The sequence below is a fragment of the Dryobates pubescens genome, chromosome 23 (genome assembly GCF_014839835.1).
Source record: "Dryobates pubescens isolate bDryPub1 chromosome 23, bDryPub1.pri, whole genome shotgun sequence".
Lineage (NCBI taxonomy): Eukaryota > Metazoa > Chordata > Aves > Piciformes > Picidae > Dryobates > Dryobates pubescens.
The window spans coordinates 14,493,592-14,505,183 of record NC_071634.1 but is presented as its reverse complement, the minus strand read 5'-3'; the positions used below and the strand labels follow the sequence as shown (position 1 = coordinate 14,505,183).

At 50.6% G+C, this 11,592-nt stretch overlaps 1 protein-coding gene across 1 annotated transcript; it reads left to right on the top strand.

The window, feature by feature from the left end:
• The first annotated feature begins 6,634 nt into the window (after window positions 1-6,634).
• On the top strand, window positions 6,635-9,987 carry SPR (sepiapterin reductase). Its single transcript, XM_009909856.2, has 4 exons — window positions 6,635-6,976; window positions 7,810-8,100; window positions 8,749-8,939; window positions 9,774-9,987. Exons 1-3 carry the CDS (start codon window positions 6,664-6,666, stop codon window positions 8,937-8,939), a joined length of 795 nt encoding a protein of 264 aa, XP_009908158.2. The 5' UTR covers window positions 6,635-6,663; the 3' UTR covers window positions 9,774-9,987.
• The last annotated feature ends 1,605 nt before the right edge of the window (window positions 9,988-11,592 follow it).

Genomic DNA, 11,592 nt, shown 5'->3' with positions numbered 1-11,592 from the left:
ACAATTTCTGCTCCAGAAGGGTTGTTAAGCCTTGGAATAGGCTGCCCAGGGAAGTGGTGAAGTCCCCTGAAGGGATTTAAAGGGCACGTAGATGTGGTGCTGAGGGACATGGTTTAGTGGTGACCTGGCAGTGCTGGATTAATGACTGGACATGATGATCTCAAAGGTTTTTTCCAGTCAAAACTACTTTGTGATTTTGATTCTAAATAAGAAAGGGATAAAAGAACTTCCCCAAACATGATGCACCGCAATTGGCACAAAGCAGAAGGGGCACTGAGAGCCTGTCAAAATCTTGGTTAGTTCACGTGAAGTTCACCAGCTCTTGCACATCATGCCTACAGTTGCCAAGCACCTGTCGTGCAAGAGCAGATGGATGTCATTTTGGACGTGTTAACACCAGCCAGCAAATCTGTCCTCCGACAGCAGTCACCATGGAGATCTGGTAGAAGCTTTCTGAGGACCAAGAAGCAAAGAGACACATCAGTTGGTGGAGGGAAAGCATATAAAAATAGCAGGGTGATTTTGGAGCCCAGCAGCCTGGTGGTGCCTGCCCCAGGGCTGGGTCAGGAGCTGTACCAGGAGGTAGCGCTGCACATTTCATGCTTGCCTCCACCGGCTCTCTGCCTAGGCAGAAGGCTGCTGCTTACAGCACCACAGCTTACAGGGACATTCTGCCTTGCCAAAACACCTTGATGGCTGCTTCAAGGAGCAGATCATTTGTGATTTAAACTTCTTTGAACTTCAGACTGTTGAGATTAGCTACCTGTGGCTATGGGAAACACATCATGTGCTGCTTGGTGTGTGATACATACCCAGCTCTGGTGTGAAATCCACCATACCACCATCCACTGCTGATAGCAGCTAAGAAGATTACTGGTCTCATTCAAATTAGTAGGGGCTTGTGCTACTGGGGACTGAGCCAACATTCCTAAAGTCACCAGTAACTATCACGCTGTCTTCACTGAGCTTTAGAAGCAGGATTAAACACCAGTGGTTGAAGAATGAGTGGCTGGCAACAATCCAGCATGGTCTTAGTTAGCAAATGATAACTGCTACAACTGACACCACTGCCAGGTTCTACCCTGAATGGTATTAATGCAAATAAGGGTCTCAGAAACAGGATCTAGCTTTCTCTGGTATGAGGACACTACTTGGTCAGGTAGATGAACATCAGCAACCTGTCCTGGATCAGCATTAGTGTGGCCAGCAGTTCCAGGGCAGTGATTGTCCCCTGTATTCAACAATGGTGAGGCCACACCTCAAATACTGGATTCCCACTTCAAGAAGGACATTAAGGTGCTGGAGTGTGTCCACAGAAGGGCAAGGAAACTGGCAAAGAGTCTAGAGCAGATGTCTTGTGAGGAGCAGCTGAGGGAACTGTGGCTGCTTAGCCTGAAGAAAAGGAGGCTGAGGGGAGACCTGCTCATTCTCTACAACTCCCTGAAAGGAGGTTGGAGCCAGGTGGGATCTGGTCTCATCTCCCAGGGAACAAGTGATAGGAAGAAACAGCCACAGATTGTAGCCAGGGAGGCTTAGGTTGGACATGAGGAACAATTTCTTCCCTTTGAGGGTTGTCAAGCCCTGGACCAAGTTACTCAGGGCAGTGGTGGAATTGCCATCCATGGAGGGATTGCAAAGCCATGCAGATGAGGTGCTGAGGGGCATGGTTTAGTGGTGACCTGGCAGTGCTGGGTAACAGTTGGACTTGATGATCTTAAAGGCCTTTTCCAGTCAAAATGATTCCATGGTTCTATGATTCTATGATTACAATCTTAGGAGTTAAGCACAGAAATGGGAACTTAGAAATCATGCAGTCATCAAAATCTTACTTTAGTCTCATTCTCCTACATCAGCAGAAAGAACGAGGACTGCTGTTTACAGTGCAGCAACGTAGTGCTTCAGCAAGAAGAGGAGGCGCTCAGTGTAAGCAGCGTGCTCTGACTCAGCCAGCAAGACCACGTCCTGAAGAGAAGCAGAGCATTAACTTCCACAGAGCAACGTGGGAGGATGCTATGAGGCAAGGTAACCGTCTGTCAAAATAGTAGTATTTGGGTTTGGGTGGAGTAAGTTCGGGTTTTTTCTCAATGCTCACCAAAACATCACATTTCTCTTATGGGGACAAAAATAACCAAAAATATTTCCATAGATTCATGAATATTCATGTCAAGTGGGAAATGAGAAGGGTATTGTTACCTCTTAGGAGGACCTCCCAAGGAGCACCAGCCATAGATTTTCCAGGTGTCAGCTGGCTTCTGAAGCTGTAGTGAAATCTAAGCATATTTTAAGAGAAAAGCTTTGCTCTGGTTTTGATGCCACAGAAAATCTCACCCAACTTCTGACTTCAGATTTAAACTGGAGATCTCTTTTTACCGTTGCCTAGTAGAGTCAAAAGCCTTCTATCATCAAGTTTTGGGTGTTCACGTATGGTCCTGAGGTCTGGGCTCAATCAGCCGCTTCTCTTATCCAGCTGAACAGATTGACTTCTTGGAGCTGTTCACTCCCAAGGAATATCTTTCCTGTAATTAACTTGTTTATGCCTTTTTCTTTTAATCATGATATTTCAAGATTTTCCTTAGTCTGCTGGTGCCAGCAGTGGACAGACCAGTGGCTCTAGTAACAAGCTCCTCCTAAACATTGTGTTGATGCCATCGTGGCTATCCTCATCCAGTCCCATTGGCCACGGGGTCACACTGAGGCTGGTGTCCATCACCTTCAATTCTTTTCAGGTCACAGCCATCTGGGATAAAATTTTCCACTCTGTAAGAAAACTGACATCCTTTGCCTCTGGACACGTGGCATTTGGTCACCTTCACATGCTTGCATCTGGCTCATGGAGCAGTTTGGGGCTGGCCTTTGCCATTTGCTGCCACACAAACTCTATGCCATTTGAAAGCCTGTCTCCAGGAAGTTTATTTATTCTTACCAGTCAGTGACATGAACATGCTGAATTTTATTGTTCTAATTAATGAAATCATCATGCAGCATCAACACAAATGCATCAAAGATGTCTGGTACCAGCTCATAATCTCATTGAAAAATGATATTGAGTTTGCCTGACAGATTCAATTTCCCTTAAAGCCCTGCTGGCTGACATTAAACTCTTTTATGTTCCCCTAATTTCTTACTAATGAAGTTCCATGTAATTGTTTTTTATGAGACTGACAACAATCTAATGGTGTTTTAAAGACCCTCCCTTTTAATTACTGACCTCTTATTAGTGTTCTCCAGTCCTCCAGGACTTCCCTAGTGTACCAAAGCTTCCTAAAGAAATCAATGTAGCAGATCAGAAACCTTGAGCAGCCTTTCCACAGGCTCGTGTGCAGGTTATGTGGGGCTGCTGGTTCTGCATCTGTCTGCCACTGCTCAGACACTCTGTCACTGCTGACATTAAAAACCACCATCAGCACTGTCTACAGATCACTGTGGCACTTGGGATCATCCCAAATTCAGGATCAGTTGTAATTCTGCCATGTCACTGGGGGAAAAGTAGAAAGAAAGGAACAAGCAAGGCTAGATGTTGTTGATCTGGAAGACCAACCTCCTGCAGGGACCCTCGTGTCATTAGACACATAATCTTAAACAACCTCTCTGGACAGATCCCTTCTTCTGAGGTGTGAACTGCAGTCTTGGAGCCCCAGTAACTGCCTCCACACTCTCCTCCTGCATCTCCAGCCTACACCTGCTCAACACCTCTCCCTTCTGCCTCCACTTTGGCCACAGCTCATCTTTCTCTTGGGATGAGTATCCTCAGTGTTTGCTTTCTCCTACACTTGAGGCTGGACAAGGAAAGGCACTGGGTGTTTCTAAAGCAACAAGAGCACCATGGGTGCTGACTAAGCACACAGTCATCTGGTCCTGTTTGCTCTGGGTGTGCAGCAGCTGGATTTCCTTCTCAAAGGCTGACCTTTAGCACACTCCACTTCAAACCCAGGAGAACGAACTAGCCTTTCCTACCTGGAGAGATGCTGGCATTCAGTTTATCCCTCCTCCAACAGCCAACTTCACTTCACTTTTATGAAGGATTTTTCAACTCCAAGTTTCTGGTTTAAATAAATACAGGGATCTCTAGTGGCAATGCTGAGGTGAAGATCCTTTAGCAAGCTGCACTGGGATTTCTAAAGCCCTGCAAAGACCCACATGGTATGGTGTCTAGACAGGATTTGTAGCCTGAAGAGATGGATTCTCATCTTCTCTTCACAGATACCTGCAAGAGTGCGGTTTCTGTTGTGCTGCTCAGCCCATCCTCATCTTCACTGCCATGAAATCTGCCCAGATAGTAGCCCCGATGTAGGCAGTGAGAGATCTGTTGGCACCCAAGGCCATCGATCTCCTTAGGAGGTCACTCAGTTAGCTGTTGAGCATGATGGGGTGGCCTTTGAACTACTGAAACAAGAAACACAGCTCAGGAGTGCAATCACTTCCAGCAGCCCATCAGTAGTCATGGCAATGACGACAACAGCCAGGGCTACCTTGTGTGACTTTGAGCTCTGCCCTTTTTGGGTGGTAACACCGGGCACAAATACCCAGGGTTCTTCCTGAAAGCCATTGTTAACAGACCTTTACAGAAGGAATCAGAGCTTCCTCTCCAACACGTGTGAGTCCTGGCAGTGTTTTGGCAGCTGCTGCTTGGGAGTAACAGCTTCACGACATTCCCACTACCTCTGCAGTGCATGGGGTGGGATTTCCCCTCTGGAAGCCCTTCTGCCTTATCTTGGGTTTGGAGGAGTCCACCAGAAGCTGCAGAGAGCAATACAAACACACATGCACAATGCCTTGGTGACAACAGGATCCATGCCACAACACATAAATTGGTACAATCTCAAATGATGGATAATTTGGGAAATTTGGATAATACAGCAGTAGATACTTAAACTCATAGAACAGCAGAATTGTTTTGGTTGGAAAAGTCCTTTAAAATCATTGAGTTCAACATTTAACCCAGCGGTGCCAGGTCAGCACTAAACCATGTCCCTCAGCACCACATCTACACAACTTTTAAACCCCTCCAGGGATGGAGACTCCAGTACTACCCTGGGCAACATAGTCCAGGCCTTGAGAGCCCTTTTGGAGAAGAAACTGCTTATCATGTCCAACCTAAACATCCCTTGGCACAACTTCAGGCCGTTTGCTCTTGTTCTGTTGCTTGTTCCTTGGGAGAGGAGACCAACATCCACTTTGCTACAGCCTCCTTTTGGCTAGTTGTAGCGAGTGAGAAGGCCTCCCCTCAACCTCGTCTCCAAGCTGAACAATCTTAAGATTGGGGTTTCAGCACCACCAAGAGACACTTTACTCCTCCGGCACTTCTCCGCTGCCTGCACCATTGACTCTCCGTATCGATGCCCGGCGAAGCCCCGAGTCCCCTCGCTGTCCTCCCCGCTGTCCTCGGTGCCCAGGAATTGTCCACAGCTCCCTGCAGATTTTAAATGCCGATGACACCTAGTGCTGGTTCGCTCTACTGCAGCCTGAGCTGCCTGGGAAGCCCTGACGCTGAGGGATAAAGAGCCGAGGATTTTGTGGCAGGCGTGATTGTGGGATGCTCGGAGCCGGAGCAAATCTCTAAGAGGACTAGGATGGTGCTGAGTGCTCAGTGTCCCCACTGTGCACAGCACGGGAGGGAAGCAGAGTATCTTCTATCTTTTAAGAGAATGACCATTGCTTTCACTGGTTCTGCTACATATCTGTGCATCTTCGTGTTCAACGTCCTGGAAAGACTTCAGGGCCATGAAGATGATCAGGGACCTGGAACCTCTCCGCTGTGAGAACAGGCTGAAAGAGCTGGGATTCCTCAGCACACAGAAGGGAAGGCTCCAGGGAGAGCTTCTGGTGCCCTTTCAGTACTTAAAGGGAGCCTACAGGAAACTGGAGAATTTGTGGGTTTTTTTAAGGGCATGTAGTGATAGGACAAGGGATGAGGCTTAAAACTGAAGGAGAGATTTAGACTCGATATAAGGAAGAAATTCTTCTCTGTGAGGGTGGTGAGACACTGGGCTAGATTTGCCACAGACGTGGTAGACGCCTTATCCCTGGAAATATTCTAGGTCGGGTTGGATGGGGCTTTGAGCAGCCTATCTAGTTGCAGATGTCTCTGCCCACGGCAGGGGTGCTGGAACTAGATGATGTTTAAGGTCCCTTCCAACCCGAACCAGTCTGTGATCCCGTTCAGCACAACCACTGCTGGATGCCAACACCAGTGATGGTGGAGGACAAAGATGCGCAGTTGCTTCGTCAGCCTGCGGTCCACCTGGAAGCGGCGGCAGTGGCCGGCAGGGAAGGCTGGGGAGGTGCAAGAGGAGAGGATTTATAGCCGCGCCGGGAGAAGACGCACCGTAAAGGAAAAAAGGTATTAAAAATCTGTACGGAAAAAAAATGTATGAAAATCCCAGATGCATGGGAGAGAGACGCAGGTGCGACAGCGCTTGTGCCAGGCAGGACCCACGACTCCCCGGACCCGACCCCGGCCGCTGCCCGCCCGGGGCGAAGCCGCCGCTCTGGACCTCGCCCACCCGTACGTCAGAAGCCGCGGCGGCGACGACCACCAATGGGAGCTGTCAGCGGTGCCAGCGCCTTGGGAGAGGCCAATCACAGAGCGACGGGGCCGCGGGGGTTGGTTGGGGCGTGTCACGTGGTGCGGCGCGGTGCCACGGCCCCGCTGAGCGCTGCGGGATGGAGCCGGAACCGCGGCGGTGGCCCGCAACCACCTGCCTGGTGACCGGGGCTTCCCGGGGCTTCGGGCGCAGCCTGGTGCGGCTGCTGGCTCCGCGCCTGGGCCAGGGCTCCGTGCTGCTGCTGCTGGCGCGCTCGGCAGCTCAGCTTGCCGAGTTGGCGGCCGAGCTGCGGGCCACCGGCAGCGGGCTGCGGGTGGAGTTCGTAGCCGCCGACCTGGGCTGCAAGCAGGGGCTACGGCAGGCGACTGATGCTCTGCGAGAGGTGCTGCCCGCCGGCCCGCCCGGCCGCTTGCTCCTCATCAACAACGCCGGTAACAAACCCCATCCTCCTCCTGCCCGCCCCGGGGTCGGTGCCCTCCGTGGCTGCGGGCTTCAGCCCCGGCAAGCCCTCACTGGCTGGGCAAGACAGAGGGTGATTCGGACTAGGGAGAAGGGAGAAATTATTTACCGTGAGGGTGGTGAGACACTGCCCCAGGTTGCTCAGAGAGGTGATAGATGCCCCATCCCTGGAACCACTGCAGGTCAAGTTGGTTGGGCCTCTGAGCAATCTGCTGTAGTTGCAGATGTCCCTGATGACTGCAGGGAAATTGTATGAGATGAACTTTAAAGGTCCCTTCAGACCCAAACCATTCTGTAATTGATCAGGGGCTTTAGATGCCAGTAACTAACCAAACCAAGAAGATAACTGAAGCAGCAGCAGAGATGTCACCCTGCCCAGATCTCAGATGCTTGCCTTTTTTAACCCGTGACTGCTAGAGGTAAGACCATACCTTCCACCAGGCAGGTGCTACAGGAGGTAGGCTTTTTATTGTCTTGGTTCTACAAGGGACATGTAGGAGAGCACATGGTGGCTTGTGTGGACATTGTACCTCCAGGCTAGAGGTTGGGAGCTGTTTGTTTTGGCAGGGCTGGTTCGTGTCCTGTGTCACCACTGTTGGTTCAGTGAGTGACCTGAAAGTGATGAGCAGAGCCAGGATGTGCTGATATCCTCACTCTTTCTTGACACCCTGCTCAAGATTGGGCCATCAAAGCTGCTCATATTTGTCTGTAGTATCGTGTTGCACATGGACACGTAGGAGCAAAAGGCATCTGCTGCATTGCTGAACCCGCTTCTGTTCCTAACTCATTTGTCCTTTTTTCCTAGGCTCTCTGGGAGACATCTCCAAAACTTTCCTCGATCTCACTGACCCAGATGAGCTCAACAGCTACTTTGCCTTCAATATCACCTCGGCGCTTTGCCTCACCTCCAGTGTCCTGCAGGCCTTCGGCAAGCGGCCTGGCTGCAGCAGGATGGTGGTGAACATCTCCTCCCTCTGTGCCTTGAAGCCCTTCAAGAACTGGGCGCTGTACTGCAGCGGGAAGGCTGCTCGGGACATGATGTTCCAGGTGCTGGCGCTCGAGGAGCCTGACGTCCGTGTGCTCAACTACGCCCCGGGTGAGGAGGGGAGCTCAGCGACTGCTGTTCATTTTCTCCTGGCTTTGTGGATGTCATGGGTTGAGCCTGGGTTGCCACTACATGAAGGACAGATGCTCTCTGTTAACCCCATCTCCCTTCCCAGAAGAGGAGGGGGAGAAGGGAGAGAGACTGATGGGTTGAGGAAACAGGGTTAGTGAAACAACAGAAATAAAAAGATAATAATATTAATAAGAAAATAATTGCATATATGCAGACATCTGCAAAGCCAATATTGAACATCCTGTCTGCTCCTCCCCACAGGTGCCACCTCTGGCTTCCTGTACCCCAAAGGTAGCACACAAGGTTTAGCAGTGCCCTTGGTGTGCCCAGGAGCAAGGCTCAGCCAGAGCCTCTTGGCAGGAGCTCTCCCCATCAGCTTCTTCCTGCTAGGAGCAGCCCCTGGCTGAGCAGTCCCTGGCTGTGCAACCCTGCCCTGAGCTGCTGAAAGTGCCTCAGTGAGCAGAGCCTGAGCTGAGAAGTCAAATCCCTGAGCAGAATTAGTTCTGGACCAGCTCAGATCAGCACTGGTTGAAAAGTTCTGGCAGCCAATGCCAGGTACAGAGGGAGACTGAGCCCCAGATTTTGCTTTCTCCTTATGTGTTTTCTTTTGTATTCCTCTGTCCCCAGGTCCTCTGGACACGGACATGCAGCTCTTGGCCCGGACTGAGACTGGAGATGCAGACATGCGTCAGTTTTTCCAAAACCTGCAGGAGAGTGGCCAGCTGATAGACTGCAGTGTGTCAGCCCAGAAGCTGATGAAGCTCCTGGAGGAGGACACCTTCTGCTCTGGTGCCCATGTGGATTTCTACAGCATCTGAGTTAGTCTTGCCTTCACCTTTGCCTTCCTGCTTTGCTTTCTGCCTCTGTCCGCTAAGGTCTCGGTGCCTCCCAAGGTCTTGGATGCCTCCACTCTGTTTTGTGACCTTGTTTCGGTCCTGGATGCTGTGCAGCTTTCAAGAGAAGATCTCTGAGCACCAGTGCCCTGATGCACTTCATTGAGCCCTCCTGGGCACCTGTCCACAGGAGCAGGAATACCTCAGCTACTGGGGATGGAAGAGCAGAGGTGGCTTTTCCAAGGGAATGGGCATGGAGGTTTAAAGCTCTTCTATGCAGGAGTGAAGGAAGTACTGAGGCCTGCAAGGTCAGGTCAGAAAGCCACCACAGAAGGTCTCAAAGTCAGCAATAGGGTTAAAGCTGAGTGTTCCCATGTCTGTCCCCTTTGCCCTGCAGAAGCAAGTCACCCAAAGGGGAAAAGTCATTCCTGGGACTGGAGGTGACAGCTGTTGCCCCAGAACCCTGACTCTCTCCCATGTCTCCCCAGTGGCTTCTCCAGATTCTCCTGCAGTTTGGGGATCATCTCTGTGTGAGTGTTGTGACTGAAGACATAGAGCAGAGCCTGTCCCTGTGGTTCCTGAACAAAAACAATAAACCAGCAGGACAGGGAGAGGGTCATGGAGGAGATGTGAATTCTGGGTGCTGGCCAGGGTCAGCAGCTATGTGCACACACACAACATGGGTTAGAGCACATCTGAGACACAGCCCTGAGCTCATGCCACGCTTCTGTCTGTAGGGTCTGGGTCCAAGCCTGGATCTGGGGCTTCAGCCCCTCCTGGGTTGTTCTTTTAATTATTTATCCTCATTTTTTTCATCAGGTTCCAGTTGCCACAGGCACTTATGGAAAGCAGCTTATCTGCAGCATGTGTTGATGGAGGGAAGCTGCTATGAAGCACAGTGGCACCCCCTGTGTGCCCCAGAAACGTCCCATGTTCCTCTGCACTCAGTGATAGTGACCTTCCTGCAGTCCTCTAGCTCAACTCTGTATTTCTAATTTTTATCCACCTGGCTCTGCAATCATTAAAAGATTTGTGTCTGGTCTGGATCTTCTTCTGTGTCTTTAAAAGTGATTCAATGTTTGGTAGGGTAGGAGGATGTGTAGGCAGGGAGTGCTGAGTTTCAATACTGAGGTGCTTGCATGCTGCTGCACACAACACTAATGAAATCATGGATGAAATGCTGGAGTTGGTTTGCAGAATGGATAGGGTTGGAAGTGACCTTCAAAAATCATCGAGTTCCAATCCCCTCTGCCATGGGCAGGGACACCTTCCACTAGCCCAGGTTCCTCACAGCCCCAGGTGACCTTTTCCTGGAACACTTCCAGGGATGGGGCATCCACAACTTCTCTGGCCAGTCTGTTCTGCTATCTCACCACCCTCACAGAGAAGAATTTCTTCCTTATATCAAATCTGAATCTCCCTCTTTTCGTTTCAAACCATCATCCTTTGTCCTTTCACAACAGGCCCTGGTAAAAAGTTGCTCTCCAGCTTTCTTAGGAGCCCTGTATATATTGAAAGGCCTCTAGAAGGTCTCCTTGGAGCCTTCTCTCCTCCAGGCTGAACAACCCCAAGTCTCTTACCACAGCAGAGGTGTTTGAGCCCTTGAACGAATTTTGTGACCTTCTCTGGACCTGCTCTAACAGGTCCATGTCTGTCTTTTCTGTGACCTGGGTCAGGTTTCAGTCCCTTCTCACTCTCATCTGGTGCGTGGGGCAGCCCACAAGCAGCAGGAGCAAAATTTCAGCCTTGGTGTGCCTGTTCCTTCAACCTGGAAACTCTACATCTGCTCCAAGAGGAAATCTGTTACCAACATCAAGCACATACCAAGTGTGATTCCTACATCTGCAGTGAAGGGCTGTGTCTCACTGCTGAATTTTGCTGGTGAAGCAACCATGTGCTCACAGTTCAGTGGAGTAAGTTTGTCTTCAGCATGGCCACTCCACAATTTGTGCTCCAAGATGTCTCCTGGATGGTTTAGGTTTTAGGGATTTCACCCCTTTGGGCTCACTGGTCATCAGCACTCTGCAATCCCAAGGGATGTGCTGAGTTTATGACTCCCACAAGAGCAGAGCTGTGCCCAGGATGAAATGTCAGAGATGCTTTCAGGGCACCCCCTGGGTACCAGCATCCCCTGGGTACCAGCATCCCCTGCCAGGGAGCAGTGCCAGTAATGCTTTCAGGGCATTTCCTGGGTACCAGCATCCCCTGTTGAGGGAGCGGGTCGAGCTCCCATGTCCCGTGAATCCGGGCAACACCCCTGCAGCCACGGCTGCTGTGAGATGGCAAAACGAGAGGAAATTTCTTCCCTTTTCTAGCATTTTCTGCGGCCAGCGGAGGGCGTACCGAGACCGGGTAACGGACACCGGCCCGAGCATCGCTGCCTCTGGAAGAGCAACGGGCAGTTGGTTGGGATGGAGCAGGATGAAGGATCAGGCTCCCTTCCTGCTCATCACAGGCTCCTACGACAACCGACGTGCTTCTTTTCTTTGCTCAGGTCTCCATGTCCTGGAGCCATGGGATCATGCCTGAGGCTCAATTAGAAGAAAAAGGGGTATTTAAAAACCAAGAAGTTTTGGCCTCTCCTAATTTCAGAGCTCACAACTCACCCAGCAAAGTGTATTAGAGGGACAAAAATTCC

Coding starts and splice junctions, on each gene's coding strand:
- SPR (XM_009909856.2), top strand. CDS start 6,664: ATGGAGCCGGAACCGCGGCGGTGGCCCGCAACCACCTGCCTGGTGACC. Junction 6,977..7,809: donor GCTCCTCATCAACAACGCCG/GTAACAAACCCC, acceptor CTTTTTTCCTAG/GCTCTCTGGGAGACATCTCC. Junction 8,101..8,748: donor TGTGCTCAACTACGCCCCGG/GTGAGGAGGGGA, acceptor CTCTGTCCCCAG/GTCCTCTGGACACGGACATG.